The following is a 25,114-nucleotide window of genomic DNA, read 5'->3' as shown; positions in this document are numbered from 1 at the left end:
ATTATTATAAGTACAGGCCTTTTCATGTTCCGAATGGGCGCGTTTTCCGCTCGCCCAGCGTTTGGGGCCACAGCTGAAATCGTACGCACTACGAGACTGGTGAAGCTAAACATCGAATCTAAACCACCAAGCGTACGAAAAGTGGCAGAGTTAAAAATATAAATAAGTAATAAAAAAAGTTATTTATATAATTGAAAATGTGAGTGGATGAAGTTGATAACTAACATTTTATAAGGGCAATAATTACTGTTTGTTTGTGTTAATACTTGGACTTGTGGACTGTATAATATAGATGTTAGATGCAAAATATAAAATAAATAAGATTATTACGTTTGTAGAAGAAAAAATATTGCGTCTATGGCCATGGTCGGATGTGAAGTGATGAGACGTTGACGTTCCAGTCTTGACCGATGACACCACCGGAAGACGTGACTTGACGTAGGCTGCATTGCTTGTGTTTTTTACCCATTAAAAAATAAAAAAGTAAGAATGTAGTGTAGACTCTAAAGACGCGGAATCGCGTACACTCTTTTTTCCATTTATAATTTTACAAACCTTGTAACCTACTTCAACTATTCATCTGGCTAATATTATATCAGACTATCCATACAATAAATTTTTTTATTACATATAATATTTTTTTCGGTCCTAAAGCCTCGATTTATGAATAAAAAAAACGTCAATTTTCAAATTGTTCTTGCCCAATTCGTCCACTCACGTCTTCAATTTTTTCTAGTAAATGCGTAATTTCTAGGCGATAAAATCTAGCTATATCCAACATCTCTCCTCTAAAACCCTACTCATTTGAAAACACATTTTCCTTCCCCACCGACGCGTATTGCGTACACACCTTAATGGGCGTCGATACCAGCCGGTGTATTTGTTAGGCTGTCAGATTTTATTAAGGGCTCCCAAAATCAATGCTTATGTAACCGAGCTCGCTGGTACAGGTGCTTGGGAGGGCTATTACGTACGTGCGTAAAAGCCAACGATTATTTTGGTTCAACATGCCCCGCTTAGTAGCGCCAAATTGACAATTTCACATTGCCTATTAGCATTTTACAGAATTGCTATTGACATTGCCGAAAAATATGTCAGCTTGAACTGGGTGGTGTTGATACATAAAAACATGATCAATTTTCATTGGCCGAATCCTTTTATACTATTTGCAGTTCCTAGTGATTCGTTATACGAAACGCTGAAGAATTTTCTTCGATGCGCAGAAGAACCGAGGTTTTTCGTCACGTACTAATATATGAGATAAAGACGCCCGAGACAAAACAAGTGGAAAATCCACTCCATTTTGTTCATATGACATTCGTATATCACAAAGCTATCTCTGTATAGCGCGAGATAAACGCGCGACTATTGTGTTACTAATGACAAACTCCGCTCTCATGCATATTCAGCAGTTACAATTGTTATAGCAATTATAACTAGCAGCTGAAAACATCCATTCAAATCTGACACGACTCACTCATAAATTGTTATATCATATTAGCATAACGAGAATGAGTCGATGACATAGTTTGGAAAATTGAGAATTGAAGACGTAAGTGGAAGAAGTGGGTAAGTAACAATGTGAAACGTGTAATTTTTTTGTATAAATGGAGACTTTAAGACTGAAAAAATAAAAAGGAATAAAATAAAACTTGAGAGGTGTCAAGGGACACCCGAATGGAACGAAGTTATTTCTTATGTTCAAAAAACCTGTATGTACAAAATATACACTTAAAAATAATAATATTAAATAAAGCAATCTACAGACACCCAGGAATACTAACAACGCGTTGCTGTACTTTATTCTCAAAAACGTTGACGTACAGGAATACTATCAACGCCCTCTTCCCATACCATGCAGGTACTCATAAAAAAGCATCGTTACAACTTTTTCGGTCTAGACCCCTGTCGCAACGCGCGATAAGGAACTACATTCCAATAAAAAAGTGTGGATTCTATATATAACTAGGTTTATTAGCTCAATGATGAAGTAGGTAAGTTACAAGGTTTGTTCAAATTAGAAGGAAAACATAGTAATTGATATGTTGTAAAATATTAGTTACCTACTTCATCATGTCTTCATTTGTGTTGAGCGTTTCAATGAGAATATTGTGCTAGCTCGATGCAATTTCAGTAAAACTCAATTCGTATTATGTCACATAAATAACCACAATATGCAATTTTGAATACCTTTAAAATTACGCGTCCATCGCTCTCTAGCATTGTCGATCTGCATATTTTTAAAATTATGCTCTTCAACATTGTCGTCAATTTATGACAATGGTATGCCCGTATTATCAGAGGCTGAAACGTGAACGTAATACGTTTCAGGCGTTAATTAGGGGAACAGGCAGCAGCAATGTCATTTATGCGTTATATGCACCTATTCGAGGACTATTGTGAAGCGATGGTCCGAAGTCTAAACTATGAGGAAAAACAAAATAACATAACAAAGGATATGGGCGGACAGCCCATAGACAGCCTCAAATTATAAAAAAAAAACTATGAGGCATGTCACAAAACTACATAGGTATAGTCGGAATGACTCCGAATTCATTATTTCATATAGTATAAATTTCTAATCTTGTTTTATTTTCTAATCTTGGTTGACATTTCAACTTGGAAAAATATTTGAAAAATTGGAAAAATATATTGGAAATTTTTCTTTTTTCTTTTCTTTCGGAAATTTTTCCATTACCCATCTGTACTCAGAGACATTTAACTATGATTAACCTTCAATTTAATGAAGAGTTTGACAGATAATGTATGGAGCTTATCTCAAAATTTTGAATTAATTATATTTAAGAAATTAATGTTCCACTCTGAGTGCGGCAGTTACTAACAGCAACGCTCGCGAATAAACAATCTTACAGATTGATCGATGGCTTTATATCAAACTTTATATGTATAGGATGGACTTTTCGTATAATATTATTATATTTTTTATTTAAACCTAATAAAAAACTTTAACGAAATGTCAATGACATCGCGTTGTCCCCTGGTACTTTTAAGCGCTCTTTTTAAACTTAAGAAGTGTCTGCTCATTTAAAATTCAGAGTCAGTACGACAGATAAAGTTCAACGTTTTAAATGTTATGTCGTCATGGCGTCCCTATCATTATTTTAGAGACTGTTCGGGAGCAGGAGGAACTCTTCAATGAAGTTCTTTATTGACTTGTTGATTACTACGTTTATTGTACGAAAAATTACAAAATTAATGATTTATTAACGTGAGGACAGTTATATTAGCAACCATTACGCGTTCAGCGGTGAAAGGGAGTGAAGTTGCCCCAGATGCGGCGCGGCGATGCGGGTGTCGACGTCACGCTGCTGCAAACTGCGCGGGGTTCACGTCACTGCTTCCGTTACGCCACTCTTTCGCTAGATGGCGTTATCGACCATCGGATGATATATTATTGAACATACCGGCCGCCTTGGAAGAACCAGGATCTTCCAACATATTCGTCTTCACAGTTGTACAGGCAGCGGGCAGATCTTCGAGAAAGACCGTCGTATAATACCGTGCGCTGTACGTATTTCAGCTACACGGGATACTCCATCAGTCCCGGGGAATACTTCTGTTACTCGTCCCAATTTCCAGTTGAGTGGTGGAGTATTATCCTCTTTGATAAGGACCAAGATATTAGGTGTGATGTCCTCATTGTTGTCCTTCCATTTTGTTCGTTGCTGGAGCTCTGAAACATATTCTTTAGACCATCGTTGCCAAAAGTGTTGTCTAATTTGCTCCACACGTTCGTAGCGTCCCAGTCTCGTAGGCTCGATCGTCGTGAGGTTCTCGCAGGCAGGCGCAGTCAGCGGTCGACCGATCAGGAAGTGTGCTGGAGTGAGTGGGAGGAAATCGTCAGAATCTGAGGACAGAGGGGATAAAGGGCGGGAGTTCAGAACAGCTTCTATTTGCGTTAATACTGTTTCAAACTCCTCGCGTGTTAATTTAGCATTACCGAGTACGCGTCTCAAATGGTACTTGCAGGACTTGACTCCTGCCTCCCATAACCCACCAAAATGAGGACTATAGGGGGGTATGAATGTTAAACGAATTTGGTTATTAGTTAGAAAATCAGAAATATCTTTAGTTTTATTAAAAATTGCTGCCAATTCTTTTTCAGCACCCACAAAATTTTTCCCGTTGTCTGAAAATATTTGGTACGGCTTTCCGCGTCGTGCTATAAAACGATTTAATGCTAAAATATAATCCTGCGTGCTCAAGCTACCTACTAATTCTAAATGTATTGCTCTAGTCGTAAAACATATAAATAGACAAATATATGCTTTAATTAATTTAGCACCTCTGCCTTTGCGATCCAGTATGAACAATGGGCCCCCATAGTCAACTCCACACTGTATGAATGGGAAGCTGGGCTCCAGTCGCTCAGTAGGTAAGTTACCCATGAGAGGAGTCAACGTTCTCCCTTTCATTCGTTTACATATGACACAGTTATGTACTACCTGTCTAGCCAAATTACGAGCTCCTAAAATCCACCACTTTTCACGCATAGAATACACTAAAAGTTGAGGTCCAGCGTGAAGGAGTCGTTTGTGTTCATATTCACACAATAACCTCGAGAAACGATGTTTATTACTTAACAATACCGGGTGTTTCTTTTCATAATTAAATCCAACCGCGTTAGATAACCTTCCACCTATACGAATTATATTAAACTTATCTAAAAATATATTTAAGCCTGATATTTGTTTATATAATAATTTATTAGTTTTATTGTTATTTTTATTACTATTCAACGGTATTTTATTTTTTAACTCACGATATTGCTCACTAAAACATTCTTGTTGAACGAGCCGCGTCAATGCATCGAGCGACCGCTGCAGCTCGTCTACTGATAACGGACCGGTTAAACGCGAACCTATACTGCCGCGCGTATTTACTCGCGCGTTATTTATAAAACGCAATAAATATGCACAACTTCTTTGCAAACGAATAAATGACGAAAATCGTTCAAAATCAATCAATGAAGTAATTTGAATGGAATGTAAATTAATTGTATCAGGCTTAGTTTCGGGTAAATCAATAGATAACGATTCAATATTAGTATTAAAAATTGGCCACTTAGCCACAGGTTCTCGTAAAAACGTAGAGCCACACCACCAGTTATTATTATTATCATACTTTAATGTGTCTAATGTAGAACCTCTCGTTATGATATCAGCTGAATTTTCCGTGCCCTTAACATGCCGCCAGATGGTATCACCGGTCAATTCATTAATTTCGACGACTCTATTTTGTACAAACGTTTTTAGTAGATGAGGTGACATACGAAGCCACCCCAGCACGATTGTTGAGTCAGTCCAAAAATAAACCTTATTAAAATTTAAACATAAAGACTTTTTTATTTTACAATACAATTTCGCACCTATTAAAGCTCCGCATAGCTCTAACCTGGGAATACTAACAGTCTTTATCGGCGCCAACTTACTTTTAGCGCACAACAAATGCACAGAAATAGGTACAGTAGTTTCACAATCATTGTGGCACGATCTAACGTACGCGCACGCACCGTAGGCACTTTGCGACGCATCGGTAAAAATATGAAGTTCTATATAATTACCGCGAACCACGTAACGAGGTATTTTAATATCGCGTAAATATTTTAAATCTGAAAGAAAGCCTTGCCATGCATTCGTAATATTTTTAGGAACTTCGTCATCCCAATCTAGTTTATGTAACCATAGCTTTTGTAACAATAATTTAGCTGTTATTACCGCAGGTGCGAGTAAACCTAAAGGATCATATACTTGTGAAATTGTCGATAATATTAAACGCTTTGTAACTACTGTATCATTATGTGAGATTTTAGTTGTAAAATAAAATTCATCATTTTTTGTACACCAACCTAACCCTAACGTTTTTGACAAGCGATGTTCACCGACATTTAGGTCTTTACACTTATCAGCAGAAACGTCATGACTAAAAGTCCATTTATGTAACGGGAAACAACCCTTTTTTAAAGTTGCAGATATTTTATTACACAACTGTAATAACGAGTCAAGGTCGTCGGATCCTGTAAAAAGGTCATCTACGTAAAAATTATCCTTAATAGTCCTGGCTACTAAATCATCATCACATTCTAAAGCCAATTGTTGTAAGCAACGCATACTTAGAAAAGGAGCCGACGCAGTACCATACGTAACTGTGTTCAACTTATACAATTGCAAAGGTAAATCTCGACCTTCCCGCCATAATATTAATTGCAGGACACGTTGATCCTGTTCAACAAATATCTGTCTGTACATCTTCTGGATGTCGCTACACACTACATATTTATACTGCCTAAATCTAAGTAATATAGACAAAATATCATTTTGTAACGGTGGACCTACATGTTGTATATTATTTAATGATTTATTATTAGACGTATTCGCGCTCGCGTCGAACACAACACGCAATTTAGTAGTGACACTATCCTCTCGGTAAACACCATGATGAGGCAAGATATAATGCGGTTTACTTAGTATATCCGGGATATCCTTTGATGCAACTGGAGTCATATGACCGAGTGCCTCATATTCCCGCATAAATTCAAAATAAAGCTTTTTATAGTTAGGTAAACGATCTAACTTTCTTTCCAGGCATAAAAAACGATTTTTTGCCATAGTGTACGAGTCCCCTAACAATTCGGGTGACTCCTTTAAAGGAATACGAACGAAAAATCTACCAAACTCGTCACGTTTAGTAGTCTCTGTAAATAACTTCTCACAATAACGATCATCATTCGACATGATATTTGGTAAGTCAGTCAATTCTTCTAACTCCCAAAATTTTTGCAATTGATTATTTATTTGAACTAAATTACATTGAACTTTTTCAGGTTTAAACGACTTATTAATATGAAGAGGGCCAGAGATGATCCATCCTAATTTGGAATCGTACAAATATGGACCACTGCTAATTTTAATCTTATTATTATTTAAAAGATCCCAAAATATGTCCGCTCCTAACAATATATCAATGTCCGACGAAACGCTAAACGTAGGGTCCGCGAGCGAAACATGTTTAGGAATCTGTATACATTTACAGTGAACGTCTAACGAAGGTAACTTCGATGTTATACGAGGAAGAACCCAACATTGAATATTAGTATTAAAATCATTAACTTTTGAACGAATATTTATTTTACAAGTGTGAGAACTTTTTGAAACGCTTTGTCCTACACCTGAAATATGAATTGTGGACTGTATAATAGGTAATTGTAAACGATTACATAACGATTCTGTAATAAAACAATTTTGACTCCCATTATCGAGGAGTGCTTTAACTGTATGATAACAATTATTTATATCGGGAACATCTATAAGTGCCGTTGATAACAAAACCGGTTGCACAGCGGCACTACACGTAAGTACATTGCGCTCGGACCGTAGGCCCTGCGCATCAGCTGATTTGTTTACGCTCGCCGACGGATGCAAAATAGTCGACGTAGATGCAGCTTTACCTACGCTATCGCTGTTATTATTATGAAGTAATGTATTATGATTATTTTTACATATTTTACATGGGCCGTACGAACACTCGCTTATTGAGTGACTATTAGAACGAATACAATTTTGACAAAGTCCTTTATTTTTCACAATTATATTCCTATCTTGCACAGACAAATTTAAGAATTTTGGACATGAGTATAAATAATGATCTCCACCGCAATTAACACAATTACGCCTAGATTTATTATTTTCGGAGTTATGTTTATTAGAACTTGAATTAGAAACGTATGAATGTGTGACAGGTTGCGAGTTTATGTGATTTGATTTACTTATATATTTTTTATTAAAATTAGAATTTAACTTATTTGTATCACTGTAATTATGCTTAATTGTAGAAATACCTTTATTATTACTAGACTTAATCATTTCTAACATATCCGCACGGTTTCTTAAAAATTCTAACAGATCATTTAATTTAATGTTATTTGAATCATTCTTAGACACGAGAGTACCTTTATAAGTTTCCCATTCGCGTTCAGTTGACTGATCAAGTTTAGATACAACAAGATAGACAATTAGCGTGTCCCATGTATCCGTCCGCTCGTTCAGTGATTTTAGTGCACGCAAATTACGTAATGTTGAGTCTATCAATTTTCTAATTTGAATATATGATTCACTTTGAAGAGCCTGGACAGTAAACAAAGCTTTAACGTGATTTTGCACTAATAACCGATTGTTGTGAAACCTATTTTCGATAAGCTCCCATGCATGTAAGTAGTTTTCCGCAGTAAATTCCAACGCCGTTATAACTTGAGAGGCAGTACCACTAAGAGATGATTTTAAATAGTGGAATTTCTGTATATCATTGAGATCTTTACGATTATGTATCATGGTGAGATATGAATTTCTATACTCCAACCACTGATCATACGCACCGTCAAATGCTGGTAGTTTAATTTCTGGTAACTTAATTGCCGACACAGGATTATGTAAAACTTGACAAGGAACTTGGTTTCGTTCACTATCTTTAGAATTTATCATGCACTTCGCTTCAGCCATAATGGAGAAATATTGTTGTTCGAATGACTCCCGATATTCTAATTGAGTAGGTAAATCGGTTTCATCAATGAATTGTTCCATTTCACATTGAATATCATTGAAACTTTGGAACAAATTGTAAGCTGACTGAATTCGTAAATCTAATTCTGTTTTCATATTTAAATTTAGTGTTAATTTGTCTAATTTCGAAATATACTTCTCAAATAACGTAAGCCGTCCTTTTAGCGTACCTCGCTGCTTTTTTAAATCAGCGAGACGTTTATTTGAGGTTGTGCTAATACCTAAGCGAGGAGATTTAGCCCTTTCATTTGTTTTCATAGGCCCCTGGGGAGGTTCTAACGCATTAAATTCATCGTCACTCATTTTGAAAGTTATAGGAAGCAAAAGTACTTACAGTTTCCCGCTCAGCCACGCCCTGACGCGGCACCGGCGCCGCGGAATACCGCAACTAAGACGGAAAAAATAACAATATTAACGCAAATATTGGATAAGGATGGGGAAAAAGGGTTTTGTAACCTGACCGGATGCGACTTGACGACAATCCTGGACTGGATAATCCTCTTCTCCAAAGTAACGCTCCACGTTGCCGCCTGGCTCTTTGTATCTTGTATCCGGCTCGAAGGACCAAACTTGTTCGGGAGCAGGAGGAACTCTTCAATGAAGTTCTTTATTGACTTGTTGATTACTACGTTTATTGTACGAAAAATTACAAAATTAATGATTTATTAACGTGAGGACAGTTATATTAGCAACCATTACGCGTTCAGCGGTGAAAGGGAGTGAAGTTGCCCCAGATGCGGCGCGGCGATGCGGGTGTCGACGTCACGCTGCTGCAAACTGCGCGGGGTTCACGTCACTGCTTCCGTTACGCCACTCTTTCGCTAGATGGCGTTATCGACCATCGGATGATATATTATTGAACAGAGACTTTTCAGTTTCAGCGTTTACTGGAATTTCAAATTAAATATCTAATTTACATCGATTTAAAAATTAAATTAACAGAGATCCAATTTAGTGTGCTTGTAATAAGATATTTTAATACATGATTGCTTGTAGCACATAACATTGTAATAAATGAATATAGGGGTCATATTACACTAAACCTGCTATGTTTTAAAGCGGCAGTACAGAGCTTTTGTAATTTGAAGGCTACAAATTCACATCGATGAATTGAAACGTATTAGTACTTAATTTATAATAGACCTGGATCCCAAAAGGATAAGACATAACTTACTTTCAAATGGATGAAACCATAGGTTCTTGGTAGTGCCTCGTGTACTTAGAATATCTGCGAATTTGTGTAGCTCTAGGTGTGTTATTTTTTAAAACGTCTGATAATAGTTTTGATACACTTACACTACATTATACTAGTTCAGAATAATAATCTACAAATTATATATAAATATTAGCCATTTGAAAAGAAGTAAAGTAAGACTCATTTTTAGTCAACTTTGTTACCTGGTAACTGACCAGGTGTCACACCTAGAGCTACACAAATTCGCAGGTATTCTAAGTACACGAGGCACTACCAAGAACCTATGGTTTCATCCATTTGAAAGTAAGTTATGTCTTATCCTTTTGGGATCCAGGTCTATAATGTAGACAAGACGTGTAACAATTTTGAGTGAGATAAAATATGTATCTACTATAGAGGAATTGATTCATAGGTAGATGGCGAGCCTACGTTAATTGGTCGGGTAGACACTAGTCATACAGCATACCGTACTACATAATCCAAGTACAAAATATATCAGTCGAGATGTGTCGGATGACATAACCCGACCATCTTACGGTGTCGGTGCGCCATCAGCATAATATTATGAACCAATTTCTTTGATCGTGGCACTTATCTCGCCCAAAAGTGATCATGACGACACCAGACAACGAAAAAGCAATAAAATAAATAGGCTGACAACAAACAATCACATAAGTAACGATGCCCTCAGCCGAGGGTATTGACCATAAAAAACCTTTTAACTAGATTACATTAAGATAGCTGACAATCAGGACGGATGAAATTTCATTAACATTCTTTTATTTACATTTGACATGAACTTTTAGCACTTCATATTTTCGGCGTTTCTTTGATTACATTCAACTGTTTTACGTAATAAAATAATCTTTACGTTAGAAAATAGAGCTAATTTACTTACTCGCTTTTTATCCTAATTATCTTAACACGTTCAGACCGGGGTGTACCACCGGTGAAGCACGGAGTACTCGCTGACAGGGCGGGGTGTACCACCAGTGGCCACATCACACCTGACTTTTAATGTACTAAGAAATTCGTGCCGCCTTGAAAGAGAGTATTGTAATTACCGTTCCCGCCCTGTAAAATCGACAAAATTTCATAGTGTAGCTCAGGAGATGGATATTATTTCGGGAAGTAAAAAAAAACAGGATTGAAAAATTACACCTACTTATTAGAAACAAAATATGACAAAATCACGATAAATGGTACGAAATGCAAATTATTTCTACTGGATCAAATTAAAAAAATGTTTATTTATAGGAAAACTAAATCAAACATGAAAAAAATTATAAAGACATTGATAGTACAAGACGAAAATTATTTTTGATGAGTCACATGCAGAGCAAAAAGTATTCACGCGTTTTGATTTTTTTCTAGCCATAGCCGCAGATTCGGTTGTTGTAATACGGTCGTAACAAGGCCTGCATCTCTTTCGGGTATTTCTAAGCATTCCTTCGGTTTTCTCTGACTTATGTTTTGGCTTCCGTTGAACAATCGGCTCACCTTCCTCTGCAGCGTCATCGGGTCGATTATCAGTGCGAGACTTGCTAATCATCTCTTTTATAATTTGTTCCCAGAATTCTAAAATACTTAGTTTCTTTTCTTCTCCAAACTTCAGCCAAGCATTTAATAACAATTTCGGTGATAAGTTTGCGGTACCACTTTAGGGTTTTTCTAAGGCTGGTATAGTACGAAGCCATCTGATCTGATACATATCCACGCGTGATGAGTGATGAGACAAAACAATTGACCTATTATAGGATTGTGAGATCGTTAGAAAGAGAGATAATGCATAATTATTCATGCATAATCGTTGGCTGTGTCTACCGGTGGCGCACCCCGCCCGGCAGGTCTTTCGATTTATGGGGCGGTGATGTACCACCGGTGGTCACATGAAGATTTGCCCCGTTTGGATACCATATACCAGTTCATGAGGTCCCGGTCTGAACGTGTTAAAGTCATTAGACGCCTCTTGGCCTTTTGGCCTTTTGAAAAGACTGCGTAATGTTTTCACGTAGGAACGTGAAAACATTGTATCATAAAAATGTTAGTTGCAATTTTAACCTCATCTTTCACTGACTTTATATTTACATCCTAGGTGTTATATAAACGTTGAATTAATTATTGGGAGTGAATAAATATCAGGTTCCATCGCAACTCTCATTAATAGATAAATGCACGCGATAGAAGTACTTTTTACCACGCAGTGTTACTGATAGTGACATCTCTCTTGCTCAGGCTTTTGTTTCTCTATTCCGCTAGGTATATTAACTTTATGAGTAGGGCTAATGTGCTCGGTTAATGTCAAACTTAGCCAATTGATCGTGACCATATCGTGACTAACGTTGACTTAATATAACCCAAACAAATAAAAATCTGTTTTTTTTTTATGAAATAAGAGGGCAAACGAGCAAACGGGTCACGTGATGGAAAGCATCTTCCGTCGCCCATGGACACTCGCAGCATCAGAAGAGCTGCAGGTGCGTTGCCGGCCTTTTAAGAGGGAATAGGATAATAGGGGAGGGTAGGGATGGGAAGGGAAGGGAAAAGGGGAGGATAGGAAAGGGAATTGGGCCTCCGGTAAACTCACTCACTCGGCGAAACACAGCGCAAGCACTGTTTCACGCCGGTTTTCTGTGAGAACGTGGTATTTCTCCGGTCGAGCCGGCCCATTCGTGCCGAAGCATGGCTCTCCCACGTATAAAAGTTGTGTTACAGTTAATCTATTTCTCTCGTACATAATAAAAAGCCGTTAACTATGTTTGAAAATAATTGTACGCTCCTGAGTTAGAGACACTACAGTGACGCCCATAGCACGAACAACGTGTGCTAGCAGGCTATTAGGTTAAATCCGGCCCTGAATTTCGCCAAAGTGAATGTGAAATGAATATTTTACCTTACGGAACGTCCACGCCAGCTGCTAATACTCTGAGTCTGAGGTAGCACTTACCTGAAAAAGAAGAATTCTAATTAATCTTTTATCAATAGAATCCGTAGAATCCATACCAATTTGGAGTGTTTCCTTTCTATATATCTATATATATATATATATATATATATATATATATATATATATATATATATATATATATATATATATATATACATTTATATATATATATATAAATGGATTTTCAATTGTGTTAGTCGCGCTAAAACTCGAAAACGGCTGGATGGATTGGGCTGATTTTAATCTTAAAATATTCGTAGAAGTCCAGGGAAGGTTTTAAAGTGACACGAAGTTCACCGGGATAGGTAGTATATATATAAAACTCAAAGGTGACTGACTGACTGATTGACATAGTGATCTATCAACGCACAGCCCAAACCACTGGACGGATCGGGCTGAAATTTTGCACGCAGGTAGATGTTATAACGTAGGCATCCGTTAAGAAAGGATTTTGATAAATTTCAATCCCAAGGGGTTAAAATAGGGCATGAAAGTTTGTATATAATAAATAATAATACTTCTTAACGCGAGCGAAGCCGCGGGCAAAAGCTCGTATTATATAAAATAGGAAAAAATTAAAAGTTTTTGTAGATGCCATTGAATGCTCGAGCCTAGCTCCAGCCATATTTTTCATACCTAATCATAAATTATAAAGAACCGCTCTGTTCAAGAGTAAAATTTCGTTTCAAGTTAGGAAGTGTAAAGATTTATAGCTATGACATAATAAACGGGTAGGGCCAACTCAAAGATTAGGTTCTAGTTGAGCAAATTTATGTGACATTTGCGTCCCGGTGAAATATACGCCCCTACAACAACTAATGGGAAATGGCACAAAAACGAATCATACAACCTTTAGGCAGTATAAGATTAATGTGGTTACAGATCGCCGACCTTCTATTGATCGAGAGTTTCATCATTGAAAGTTTTAACACGTTCAGACCGGGACCTCATGAACTGATGTGGTATCCAAACGGGCCAAATCTTCACATGGCCACCGGTGGTACACCACCGCCCCATAAACCAACAGACCTGCCGGGCGGGGTGCGCAACCGGTGGCCACGGCCAACGATTATGCATTCTCTCTCTTTCTAACGATCTAATAATCCTATAATAGGTCAATTATTGTTTTGTCTCATCACTCATCACGCGTGGATGTATCAGATCAGATGGCTTAGTATTATATCAGCCTTAGAAAAACCCTAAAGTGGTACCGCAAACGTACCATCGAGATTGTTTGTGGCACAATGTAAGTAAATGCTTAGGTTATTCACCAGAAATTTTGAGAAGGAAAGAAAATAAGTACTTATTTTAGAATTCCGGGAACAAATTATAAAAGAGATGATTAGCAAGTCTAGCAATGATAATCAATCCGATGACGCCGAAGAGGAAGGTGAGCCGATTGTTCAACGGAAGCCAAAACATAAGTAAGCGAAAACCGAAGGAATGCTTAGAAATACCCGAAAGAGATACAGGCCCTTGTCATGACCGTATTACAACAACCGAATCTGCGGCTATGGCTAGAAAAAAATCAAAACGCGTGAATAGTTTTTGCTCTGCATGTGATAACAAACCAATGTGTTTGGATTGTTTCAACACGATTCATCAAAAATAATTTTCGTTCTGTACCATCAATATATACTAATATTATAAAGCGGAAGAGTTTGTTTGTTTGTTTGAACGCGCTAATCTCAGGAACTACTGGTCCGATTTGAAAAATTCTTTCAGTGTTAGATAGCCTATTTATCGAGAAAGGCTAGACTATATTTTATCACGCTAAGACTAATGAGAGCGAAGAAATAGAGAAAAATGTGGAAAAAATTGAGGAAATTATTTGAAAGGGCTTATTTGAACCCGCTAATCTCAGGAACTAATGTCCGTTTTGAAAAATTCTTTCAGTGTTAGATAGCCCATTTATCGAGAAAGGCTATAAACTATATTTTATTACGCTAAGTCTAATGAGAGCGAAGAAAAAGAGAAAAATGTGGAAAAAATTGGGGAAATTATTTGAAAGGGCTTAATTGAATGCGCTAATCTCAGGAACTACTGGTCCGATATGAAAAATTCTTTCAGTGTTAGATAGTCTATTTATCGAGAAAGGCTATAGGCTATATTTTATCGCGAGATACTAATTTGAATCTGGGACAAGGAATGTTTTTTTGTCCCGCAAAAATGTGCGATTCCCACACAGTATACTTTTCTGATATGCGCGTAAGCGACTCGACTCAATCGATGTACGGGAACGACTGTAAAGTCCACGCGGACGAAGTCGCGGGCAACAGCTAGTGTCTTTATTTTTTTTTCATGTTTGATTTAGTTTTCCTGTAAATGGACATTTTTTCAATGTGATCCAGCATAAATAATTTGCATTTCGTACCATTTATCGTGATTTTGTCATATTTTGTTCCTAATAAATAGGTACAATTTTTCAATCCTGTTTTTTTGACTTCCCGAAATGATATCCATCTCCTGAGCTACACTATGAAACTTTGTCGATTTTACAGGGCGGGAACGGTAATTACAATACTCTCTTTCAAGGCGGCACGAATTTCTTAGTACATTAAAAGTCAGATGTGATGTGGCCACCGGTGGTACACCCCGCCCTGTCAGCGAGTACTCCGTGCTCCACCGGTGGTACACCCCGGTCTGAACGTGTTAAGTAGTCGATTTTTTCATACTAAATTGCCTTATCGGATTCATTTACGTTGTCAGACTATTGAGGCAAGAACTTAAATTATTTCAGATAGTATGCAATTTTACATCCTTAAGACCCACAATCGAACTAACTTAAATTGACCAAAACTGAACATAATTGTTCCACTCCCACGACAAGAACGAAACTAATAATCACACCCAAAAGCTCAAATCCGACCAGCTATTCAAACCCGTGCCAATAAGTCCTGAAGCAGGAGAATAAGAATAAATAATAGTTTAAAAAAGCTAAAAAACACGCTTTAAAAAAATAAAACAAAATTTTAACAAATTATTGCAACGAGATAGGTAAAAATCGTCCTCAAAGATTCCGTTACATACATACAGCCCAAGCTAATAAAAGCGTGTTAAAGAGCCCACATAGTTCATTTATATTAATAAAGGAGATATGTACCTACCGCATACATTTCGGTCCCGATTTCTTTTACAAGAAAGGGCCTCGTTTATTGAACACGGCTTATTGCCTTTTCATATGTTACGTTAACAAGGACAAATGGTATAATAAACAACGTTTGATTTGTAAACACAACATTGCCTATAATATATTTTGTGTGGGTAAGATACTTTGATAAGAATAATTAAGTATTGACGAGGGTTTTCGAGGTTTCTTTTATTTTGATGTTTTTAGTCAGTACTCTAGTCAGTCGGTAAAAGGAATTCCCACTACCTATTAAATAAGAAAACACAACATAATGCTTATTTACATCAGACTTCTGGCCAATAAGCTGGGATTAGTCAAGCCTAATAATGTAAAAGCTGACAATATTATGTATTACTAATGCCGGTATAAAAAGTCAGTACTTAGGATGCGACCCGGTCTCAAGACGCGGTTCGGCTCTGTGATCGGTCCAAAATTTGATAGCCAACCAATCACAGAGCCTCTTGAGACCGAGATGTATCATGAGTACTTACTATTTTTTTTTTTTTATGAAATAAGGGGGCAAACGAGCAAACGGGTCACCTGATGGAAAGCAACTTCCGTCGCCCATGGACACTCGCAGCATCAGAAGAGCTGCAGGTGCGTTGCCGGCCTTTTAAGAGGGAATAGGGTAATAGGGGAGGGTAGGGAAGGGAATAGTTTAGGGATTGGGCCTCCGGTAAACTCACTCACTCGGCGAAACACAGCACAAGCGCTGTTTCACGCCGGTTTTCTATGAGAACGTGGTATTTCTCCGGTAGAGCCGACCCATTCGTGCCGAAGCATGGCTCTCCCACGTATAATATCTATTTATATCGGCCTTAGTGTATTCATATTATTATCTTGAGATTGATTTCAAACAACGTCATTTCACGTTTGTTAGAGTAGGATGCAACATTCTCTTACGATTGTTTGAGTCTCGAAACCGTTTCGTGGTACGGGCTCAGATACGTTGTTGTTTCTCGTCAGGAATCAGTAAAAAGCTCAGCTGTCGATACCCTCTGAAAAATACCTCAGGGACAACAGCTGTAGAAAATAAAACTAAATAGTGTGCTCTGGAAAACCTATTTTCCCTAACGAGTTCTCCTGTAGAAGTTTCATCGTTTAAAAAAGAACATTTGGGGCCTGTTTCACTACTTTCTGAGAAAGTGCCTGTGATGTACTGGATTATTTACTTATGTCCCATAACTACACAGGCTCGGTAACACACGATACTGGCAGGTCTCCGGCACACATCCGCCCTCGCCCATGGCTCTCGCTGTATTGATGTGTGCCCCCTCCACATACCATGAGCACGAGACCGTGTTATAACTATTATGATAGTTATATTATATACTAAGTGCATACACTACAGTGCCGAATAGGCTATTCACAACTTTTTTGACAGATTCTCCATACTTGATCTGTCAAGTTAATTGGTGGACAGCCTATTTGTCACTTATCAGGAAGTGGTGAAACAGGCCCTTAACATACGTTAATATTTTTAAACAAAAGCTGCTAAAATTAGTTTCTTTCTCATAAATCATTTAAACAAAATCTAACCGTTATGGTTGATAATATCGTGTTATAATTTTAGATTCCGTTTCGTTTTCAGTCGCATTCAGATTCTCACCTTGACATACTTAGCAAATGTTTTGGTAAAAAATTGTATTGGCTGTAAACTCGACAACTGAAACACTTATCACTGTTCTTACTAATTAGATGAGACAAGTAGACGTATTTCATTCAACACATTTTTTGGAGGAAAGTTGGTCATGCGTGTTTTACCACAAAAAATTAAAACTTGTTAGAGAATAATTTTTGAAAAATATCTAAAGCAATGTTGAGACTTCTGGCGAAAAACGAAATATAATAATTAATGAATATTCTATTTATAATCTCAATAATGTCCATAAAAATTAGGCTCATTCAGAAGTATTCTGCTTAGTTAACTAGAATAAAATGAATTGATTTCAATTAGATCAGCCACGCAGACCGCAAGACAAGTCCAAGTTACGACGTACACAGTTTTACTTAAAGGCTTGCGGTCTCAAGATTGAAAAGATTCTTCTTTTCGAGTTGTAAGCGAAGCACGGCTCGGTATAGATCGCTCGGGAAACCAATTCCACAGCTCAGCTCTATCGACCGCATGAAATGCTTACGAATCTTAAACTGACTTTGATAAGTGGTCTATCTGAGTTAGAATAATATAAGAAAAGTACTTAAATCTCTTTTGGCTGACTAAGGAAAAGCCAGATGGGAGAGTAATGCTAATGATTTCGGTAATCCTACCTATTTTATTTTTTTAGGTTTGAAAACTTACGGTTAAACACAACTTATTTTAATATCTGCCAGTCCGACTTACGTTCATAATCAATATTATAGTGTTTTACATAGAAATATTGGGAAAATGTGAAAAAACGGGGAGAACTACTTTTCTTTGATGTATTGTCGCGATGAAGTCGGGGGCAACCACAGATTTTAGAATTTTCTTGTTCTGAGGGGACAACAGTCAGTGCCTTTTATTTGGCTTTACGCCTGAAGTTTATTTCGTAGTTTGCTACGAAATAAACTTCAGGCGTAAAGCTGCTACGTAACTAGTAAGTAATAGGAACTGATGCTACTTCTATATTATTATAAGACTAACAATTATGTATGTTGACATTGTAGTTACAAAATTGTAAACTTCATTTTAAAAAGATTTTTTTTCACTTTTTTGGTAAAAAGTGGGCCCCGTGCGAGTTTCTTACACCGGTTCTTTTCGCCGGGGTTAGTTCTCGAACTGGTGGTAGGCACCATGCAGACATTCCGAAAATATTTATTTTAAATGTATTCAGAAATAAAACAGTTTGATATTGATTTTTGAGGGGTAAGCAGGAACATTCGAAATCCGCGTAATCGTAAGGTCATATTTTGTCCACTGCCACACAGTCGCCGGAGTGTCACCGGGAGCGATATTATTTTGGGTCGATAAATGCCATTATAGGTTTCATTTTCTGTCGACATTGGTCAACGGACAATGCCATCGCTGCTTTGTAGTGGAGTAGAGCAAAATTAAAGCTAAAGCCTACCTAGGATCTACTAGACTTTATGACATCATACTCGTAATGTGGCAATTTATCGGCCCAAAATAATTTCGTCCTCGGTAACGGCGGCAGTGGAAGAACGGCCTATAGTAGGCCGAATCACAATTCACACCGGCATGGCAGCGCAGCGACGAGCATTTTCAGTGTCATATGATTTTAAACTTTATCTTCATTATTGTAATACGTAGTATCGCTTGAGAAATCGCGCCGCGAGAATTTCCAAGTTTTTAAGCGATACTATGTACTCGTATTACAATAATGAAGATAAAGTTTAAAATCATATGACATTGAAAATGCCTGCCGCTGCGCTGCAATTTCGGTGTGAATCGGCCCTTATTGTTTTAATAATTAATTTGTATAAAATATGTGATTACGCTGGCAATATAGTGTACCTACATCTCTACTCTACCTAATCTGTAAGTATGTGAAAATACAAATATTTTAGTTTTTTTTTTTTAACTGGAAGCTTTAACTGGATATAGGTATAGTGTTTTATTTATTTTATTTTTCAGAGAAATATATCCTTATATACAAGGATATTTCTCTCTGAAAAATAAAATAAAATTCACCAAAACTACACAATGAAATATCTTAACTAAATCTTATATCTTTAAACGAGCAATTCTTGTATATATATATATATATATATATATATATATATATATATATATATATATATATATATATATATATATATATATATATATATATATATATATATATATATATATATATATATATATATATATATATATATATATATCATGAAATTTAGTATATAGGGGGTTTTGGGGGCGATGATACCGAGCAAAGCTCGGTCAAACAGCTAGTAAGTACTTACGTGACCAAGTCTTAATTCCATTATGTTTCAGCTGTAGAGAAAAGTAATTTTTGTTTAAAGGAGAAAGGAACACTTTTTCCAAGATTTCAGAGCTCAATGTTTCGCAGTAAGGCCGTACCTCTTAACTAGTTCCGGCGGCTGAATTTGCTTTTGTGTGGAAATGGAATTTTGGCCAGACAATGAGAATACTTTTTATATTTCTTTTGGGAAGATGTATCGAGATAACAAGAAGATATATTTAATTACAAGATTATCTTTCTTATATTTATGGATTTACGGAAAACCGTACGTATTTTTCAGTGATAGAGAACAGTCTTAATATGTCCCGGTTTGCCCCGCGACTAAAACTGAGTTGGTAGTTGGTACTTTAACATAATACAGAAAATATGCATTTTATTAGCAAGGAATACGCAATAACTTTTATTAAAAAAAAACATTTCCGATAAGATCTTGCGTTAATTGTTTCTAGAACGTGTTCGTCCTGTTTATAGTCCTCGTTAAACTGTCGGGCACACCTGAAGACACACATCGTACGGGTCGGTCAAATTGCAACTGGTCTGGCCCTCTTGTGCGAATGAACAACGTACTTACCTACAAATCCAGGAGTGTCTCCGCCTCGGTATCGATGCTAGGGTGAGGGCGAAGGGCGGCAGCGGCGGCTTGTCCTCGTCCTCGTCCGCCCCGCACACCCGCACCTCTGGCACCCGCAGGTGGCGACTCATCATACCATCACACACATCACTTCCATTATCACCTGCAGAGAGCATTGAGTTGGAGAGCCGAGTGGTTTTATTGTTCGATTTTGAAGAGGACATATGTTTTTTGTGCGTTTTTAAGTATTTAAAGTAAGGACGTATCCGTATCCAATTTAGTGCTTTTGTATGTAATTTTTTCATTAAAAGTATTTAAGTATTTTATTAGAATCTCATATTGTGATTTTATTTGTTTGTGAGTTTAACTTATGCCATTATAATTCGCATACGTCTAGTCGCACACTCATAAACACGTTAAAGGATGCACGGCAAGTGAGGCAACGCCGGACCGAGTGGGGGGTGTTAGGTTTATTTTCGTTACGGAATATCTTGAATCGGTCGCTGCGCTCAAAATCCGCGATAAAAGCCTATAATAAACACGGGTATAAAAATATAATTTATAGTGACAGGAAGTTTCACAAAACAATTGAAATAAATTATTCGCTATGACAACTTTCAAGACAAACTGCAGTTTGTATGTTATTTTGGTAATTTATAGGACTTCCCAAATAAACGTTCCGAAACGTGCACATTGGAATGTGTAATTAAAATAGTTATATTGCTCATGCGACATGCTGTGAATACTTAAATTACAGTGACTGGTGAGTGGTGACATGGTGTTAAACACTCTTGCAGAATTTCTGCATGTCCGAATTTCTTGTAAAGTAAGTACTTAGCGCAGATACCTCAGGTTTACCACTTTTAAACCTTCTGTTAAAACCGAACCAAGAAAAGAGGTTGAAAAGGAGATTAGCATATCGCTATACATTTACTGCCTATTTAGCATCTTTTCATTTTTATTCATTTACAATTATAGGAAACATTTGTTTTTGTAGATGGAATATAATTTATTACATTTAGATTTTTTTTGTTTTCTTGTAAAAAAAACCCGTAGCAAGGAACATGAAAACTGTCACCCATATCATCTTAAAACGCACAAACTATAGTTATACACTCGTGGCGGTCTATAGTGCAGAATATCGTTAACTTGCTTTTATTACCGTTTAATTGTATACATAGTTATTTATTGATTGATATTACCTACATTTCAATAGAAGAAAACCCTACCTATCCATAATAGCTATAAATAATTTAGCGAATTATTGAATGGCTTAGCCAGGAGGATTTGATGATTAATCTTGCAATGATGAATGAAGTTAGCGCGTGGATTAAACTCTTGTTTGGGACAGTTCAGACAACGAGTATTTGAGACAATGTAGAATGACATTAATCCTAAAATACTGTCTCGTTACAGACGGTTGAGACCTTTGAATTTTAAGTTTATTAGCAAAATAAACCTTTAATACCTACCTCCTTATTAAACTTTGCCGTATTCTAAAGTATTATAAGGATTCAAAGGCTTTATTTATAAATATCGTAAATTCATCGTAAAGTTAATTTAGTTTCCCGTAACAAAACGCCTACAGAATAGATCGGGTGGGCACGATTTTATAATATTTTTATGCAAAGATCTGCAGCTGTCACTACGGAAATAAGGTTTGAAACGGGTGCTATCCTTTACTTAAATTTACACTAGTTTATGTAATATATTATATGAGTATTATTATTATGCTGTGTGTTGTGTGTCTGTCAAACGCTTGGCAAATATATAAATAAATATAAATATATATATTTAAATGTACACTGTATAATCGATATTAGCATAAATACGGAAAAACGAATTGGCTTCTTCGGAAGTTGGTTTAGAAAGAATGGATTGCACGAGTGACGAGCCCCATCGCATAAAGATTAAAATTATTATTTTTCAAAAACTGCCAATCTTTGGTCCCGATACTTGACACATTCCATCAACAAGACGTGTTAGCCCGGCCGGCGGCCGCACATTGTCCGAAATTTCTGATCGGAAACAGTTGAACGTCCGCGCTGTCTCTTACATTTTGTACTGAGCCGAGTGAGCTCGAACTCGCCGGAAGGATATTTCGGATAGTGTGCAGGGGGCGGTCCGGCGAAATTCAACTGCTCGTAATTGTACAGTATGTACAAAGTCTGGGCGAGTGAATTGGACACAGAATATTACATGTAACTGAACACTAGTACTCTGGTGATGGCTGGTGAAGAAGTGATCACCAGACCGAAGTCGAGCGACCACTCCAAGCACCCCTACTACCTAAGTACGCGTGTCCATCTTTATTTATCAATACACTACAGTAATTATTGCAGGTTTAGAATAAAGTTAAAATTTCGGAATAATCTTGTCGACAGCTAATCAGCCTGTAGTATACCTAATTTTGCCAACCGATCTGCCTCCACGTTACCTCTAATATACCTACCAACATGTCCAGGAACCCATTGCAAGTCAAGAATGTTAATTGTAAGTTGTTATATTAGTAATATTATGTCGACTAGCTTTAACCAAAATTCGACCAAATTAAGTGTATCCCCCAACAACATAATGTTATGAATCAATTTCTCCGACGGTAATAATACAACTAGCGGAGTAAAGGGTGCATGGTTTACGGAGCCACGGGCTATAAAATAAATATGTCAAGGGTTATCGATGGTCGGGGAAGGGCAAGGACACGAATATTGTTTCGCCCCACCTGTCTGAGTAATGGATAAAGAGGTCGCACAAACACAAGTAGCTTTATATGTCGGCATGGTGAACTTTTTCAAGTGTTTCTGTAAACGCGCGACCTTTTTGTAATCTTTGCGGGATGCCATGATTCAATAAAGTAATGCTTTAACGACCTTTTTTTATTGTTCTGAATGTAGTATTGTTATTTATATCTAGGGACGATAAAAGCAATAACATATCGGCAATAGACATACAATGTCGTCGACGATAAAGAAAGGGGTACGAACCTTTGTGGCATAGGCCATCTTGATTTTTTTTTTCAAAATTTCCGAGCACAATAAAAGTGGTATATTTGGATAGAGTACACTTATACAAACAAAAAATGTTATGTAACATGGTATCCTAAAGTGTGACGTTTCCGAGATATTTCCAAATATCTAGAAAACGTGAAAAAAATCAAAATGGCCCGCCGGCCATTTTGATTTTCTAGCGGCCGCTAGATAGTATATATGCCAGGCTCCATACAAAAATTTTCGAACCCCTTTATAGAAATTGTCTAGTGTTCTACGTTAAACAAAGGTGTTTCTATAAGTTTTATGACATCAGTCACTCTTAGCACAAAAGAGTCTTAGTTTGTAGAAAAGAGGTATCTATATAGACCTCTTCTATAATGATATAGATTAAAGATATAAATCTTTAATCTATATCATTATAGAAGGTCATAAGATGTCTACTTGATTTAGCCGCTTACGTTAAGCGTAGCTAACAGGCTGTAGCTCTACCATAAGTTTAAAGCTATAGTATTTATCGATACTCGATACCGACTACGTAAATATTTAGTATGGCGATTATAGTTCCTCAAATGACCGCTAGAGGCGCTGTAAAATTTGCCATACTAAAATTTACGGTAGTCGGTTTCAAGTATCGAAAAATACTATAGCTTTAAACTTATGGTAGAGCTAATCATAGACTCGATATAACCCTTAAGCTATGATATTCTATTATAAGAAAAGGCCCTTAAGTACCAAAGTAGGTTTTCTCTATAAATCTTTATTCTCTACAAAGACGCAGCGCAATTGTGGCACATTTTACGCCAAAAGCAGAAGTAGCATAAGTCCAAAGGTTGTATACGAAATCACCCCCATAAATTAGCCGGATATTTCCACATCTGTTGGCTCGAAGCCTAATAGAAGACCCTGCCTAGTTGGACGTTTTACTTCACCGTCGTAAAAGCAAATTGGCATTATTAAAGATACTGGGCGTCAACCAATAATATTTTATCGCGGCGATAAAGCGCCGTTTCCGGTAATTTATGTTTTAATGAATAATTGTACGGTATTAGGGCGCAATGGAGACATGGACTCTGATTAAAATTGCTAATTGTTACTGCTATCATGAAACTTTCATACATTAAATTTATCAACTTTTGGAGATGTTCACGATAGAAACGTGATAGTAATAGGTTTACTTACTAAGGAAGTATGGCCGATTAGTGTTCTATGTGCTACGAAACCATACAATCAATGTGCATTTTAAATAATAATATGTATAAACATAAAAACAAACTATACTATAAGGCGACGCCTTGATAATTTGGCTGTAGTGATGTCGATTTTTCTCAGCAATGACTAAAGCTAATAAATTAAAGTTCATTGTCAGTATTCATCATGTCTTTGTCTTTGAATTACCCATAGCATAACCCGATTGGTAAACTTTTTTAACACAGTATAATCAATCAAAAAGACCTCTGTAAAAAAGGGATTCCTATTTTGCCAACAGAGGAGAGTGATTTAAGCTTCCAAAATTTGTACATAGATTGGTTCAAGCATACACTTAAATTGCCCATAGCTTATATGAAATGTATTTATGGTTTTTAAATTACGCGACAAAAACGATTTTGTCGTTTACGCCCTTTCCATTTTTTGCTGTTCATTGCTTGTTTTCTATGAAAGGCTGGGCCGGCCTCTCATAGAAAACAAGCAATCTAAAACGTATCCAACACGGTTTTTTATTTTAACGCGGCGTCACCTTAATAGCAAAGAAACCCTTCGTGGTGAACCACAATATTACCTAAC

The 25,114-nt window shown here is 36.8% G+C and overlaps 2 protein-coding genes and 1 long non-coding RNA gene across 5 annotated transcripts in view; 1 reads left to right on the top strand and 2 right to left on the bottom strand.

The window, feature by feature from the left end:
• Positions 1-25,114, bottom strand: part of LOC121730977 (cAMP-specific 3',5'-cyclic phosphodiesterase) — a 474,096-nt gene that overhangs the window by 280,843 nt on the left and 168,139 nt on the right. Inside the window, exon 2 of one of the 2 annotated variants that reach the window (XM_042120240.1) lies at positions 20,343-20,505. The exons of the other annotated variant lie outside the window; for it this stretch is intronic. Within the exon in view, the coding sequence (XP_041976174.1) occupies positions 20,343-20,476 (134 nt within the window). The 5' untranslated portion in view covers positions 20,477-20,505. The remainder of the gene's footprint in view (positions 1-20,342; positions 20,506-25,114) is intronic. 2 annotated transcript variants of the gene reach the window in all.
• Positions 3,229-6,850, bottom strand: LOC121730976. The gene is made up of 2 exons (XM_042120236.1): positions 4,784-6,850; positions 3,229-3,868 (listed from the first exon to the last, which is right to left on the bottom strand). Exons 1-2 carry the CDS (start codon positions 6,753-6,755, stop codon positions 3,468-3,470), a joined length of 2,373 nt encoding a protein of 790 aa, XP_041976170.1. The 5' UTR covers positions 6,756-6,850; the 3' UTR covers positions 3,229-3,467.
• Positions 5,560-7,133, top strand: LOC121730984. Of its 2 annotated transcripts, none has more exons than XR_006036174.1 (3): positions 5,560-5,617; positions 6,606-6,763; positions 6,845-7,133. It is a non-coding gene; the product is annotated as an uncharacterized LOC121730984 (long non-coding RNA). The 2 variants fall into 2 exon arrangements; XR_006036175.1 differs by lacking the exon at positions 5,560-5,617 and adding an exon at positions 6,108-6,193.

This window comes from Aricia agestis, chromosome 10 (assembly GCF_905147365.1).
Source record: "Aricia agestis chromosome 10, ilAriAges1.1, whole genome shotgun sequence".
NCBI classification, from domain to species: domain Eukaryota; kingdom Metazoa; phylum Arthropoda; class Insecta; order Lepidoptera; family Lycaenidae; genus Aricia; species Aricia agestis.
This window is presented reverse-complemented; position numbering and strand designations above follow the sequence as displayed.

Bases quoted from the DNA above. Each gene is read 5' to 3' on its own strand.
- LOC121730976 (XM_042120236.1), bottom strand. From the start codon at position 6,755: ATGTCGAATGATGATCGTTATTGTGAGAAGTTATTTACAGAGACTACT. The intron at 3,869-4,783 runs GTGAGTTAAAAA...CTCTGTCCTCAG, and splicing joins ATGTTTTAGTGAGCAATATC to ATTCTGACGATTTCCTCCCA.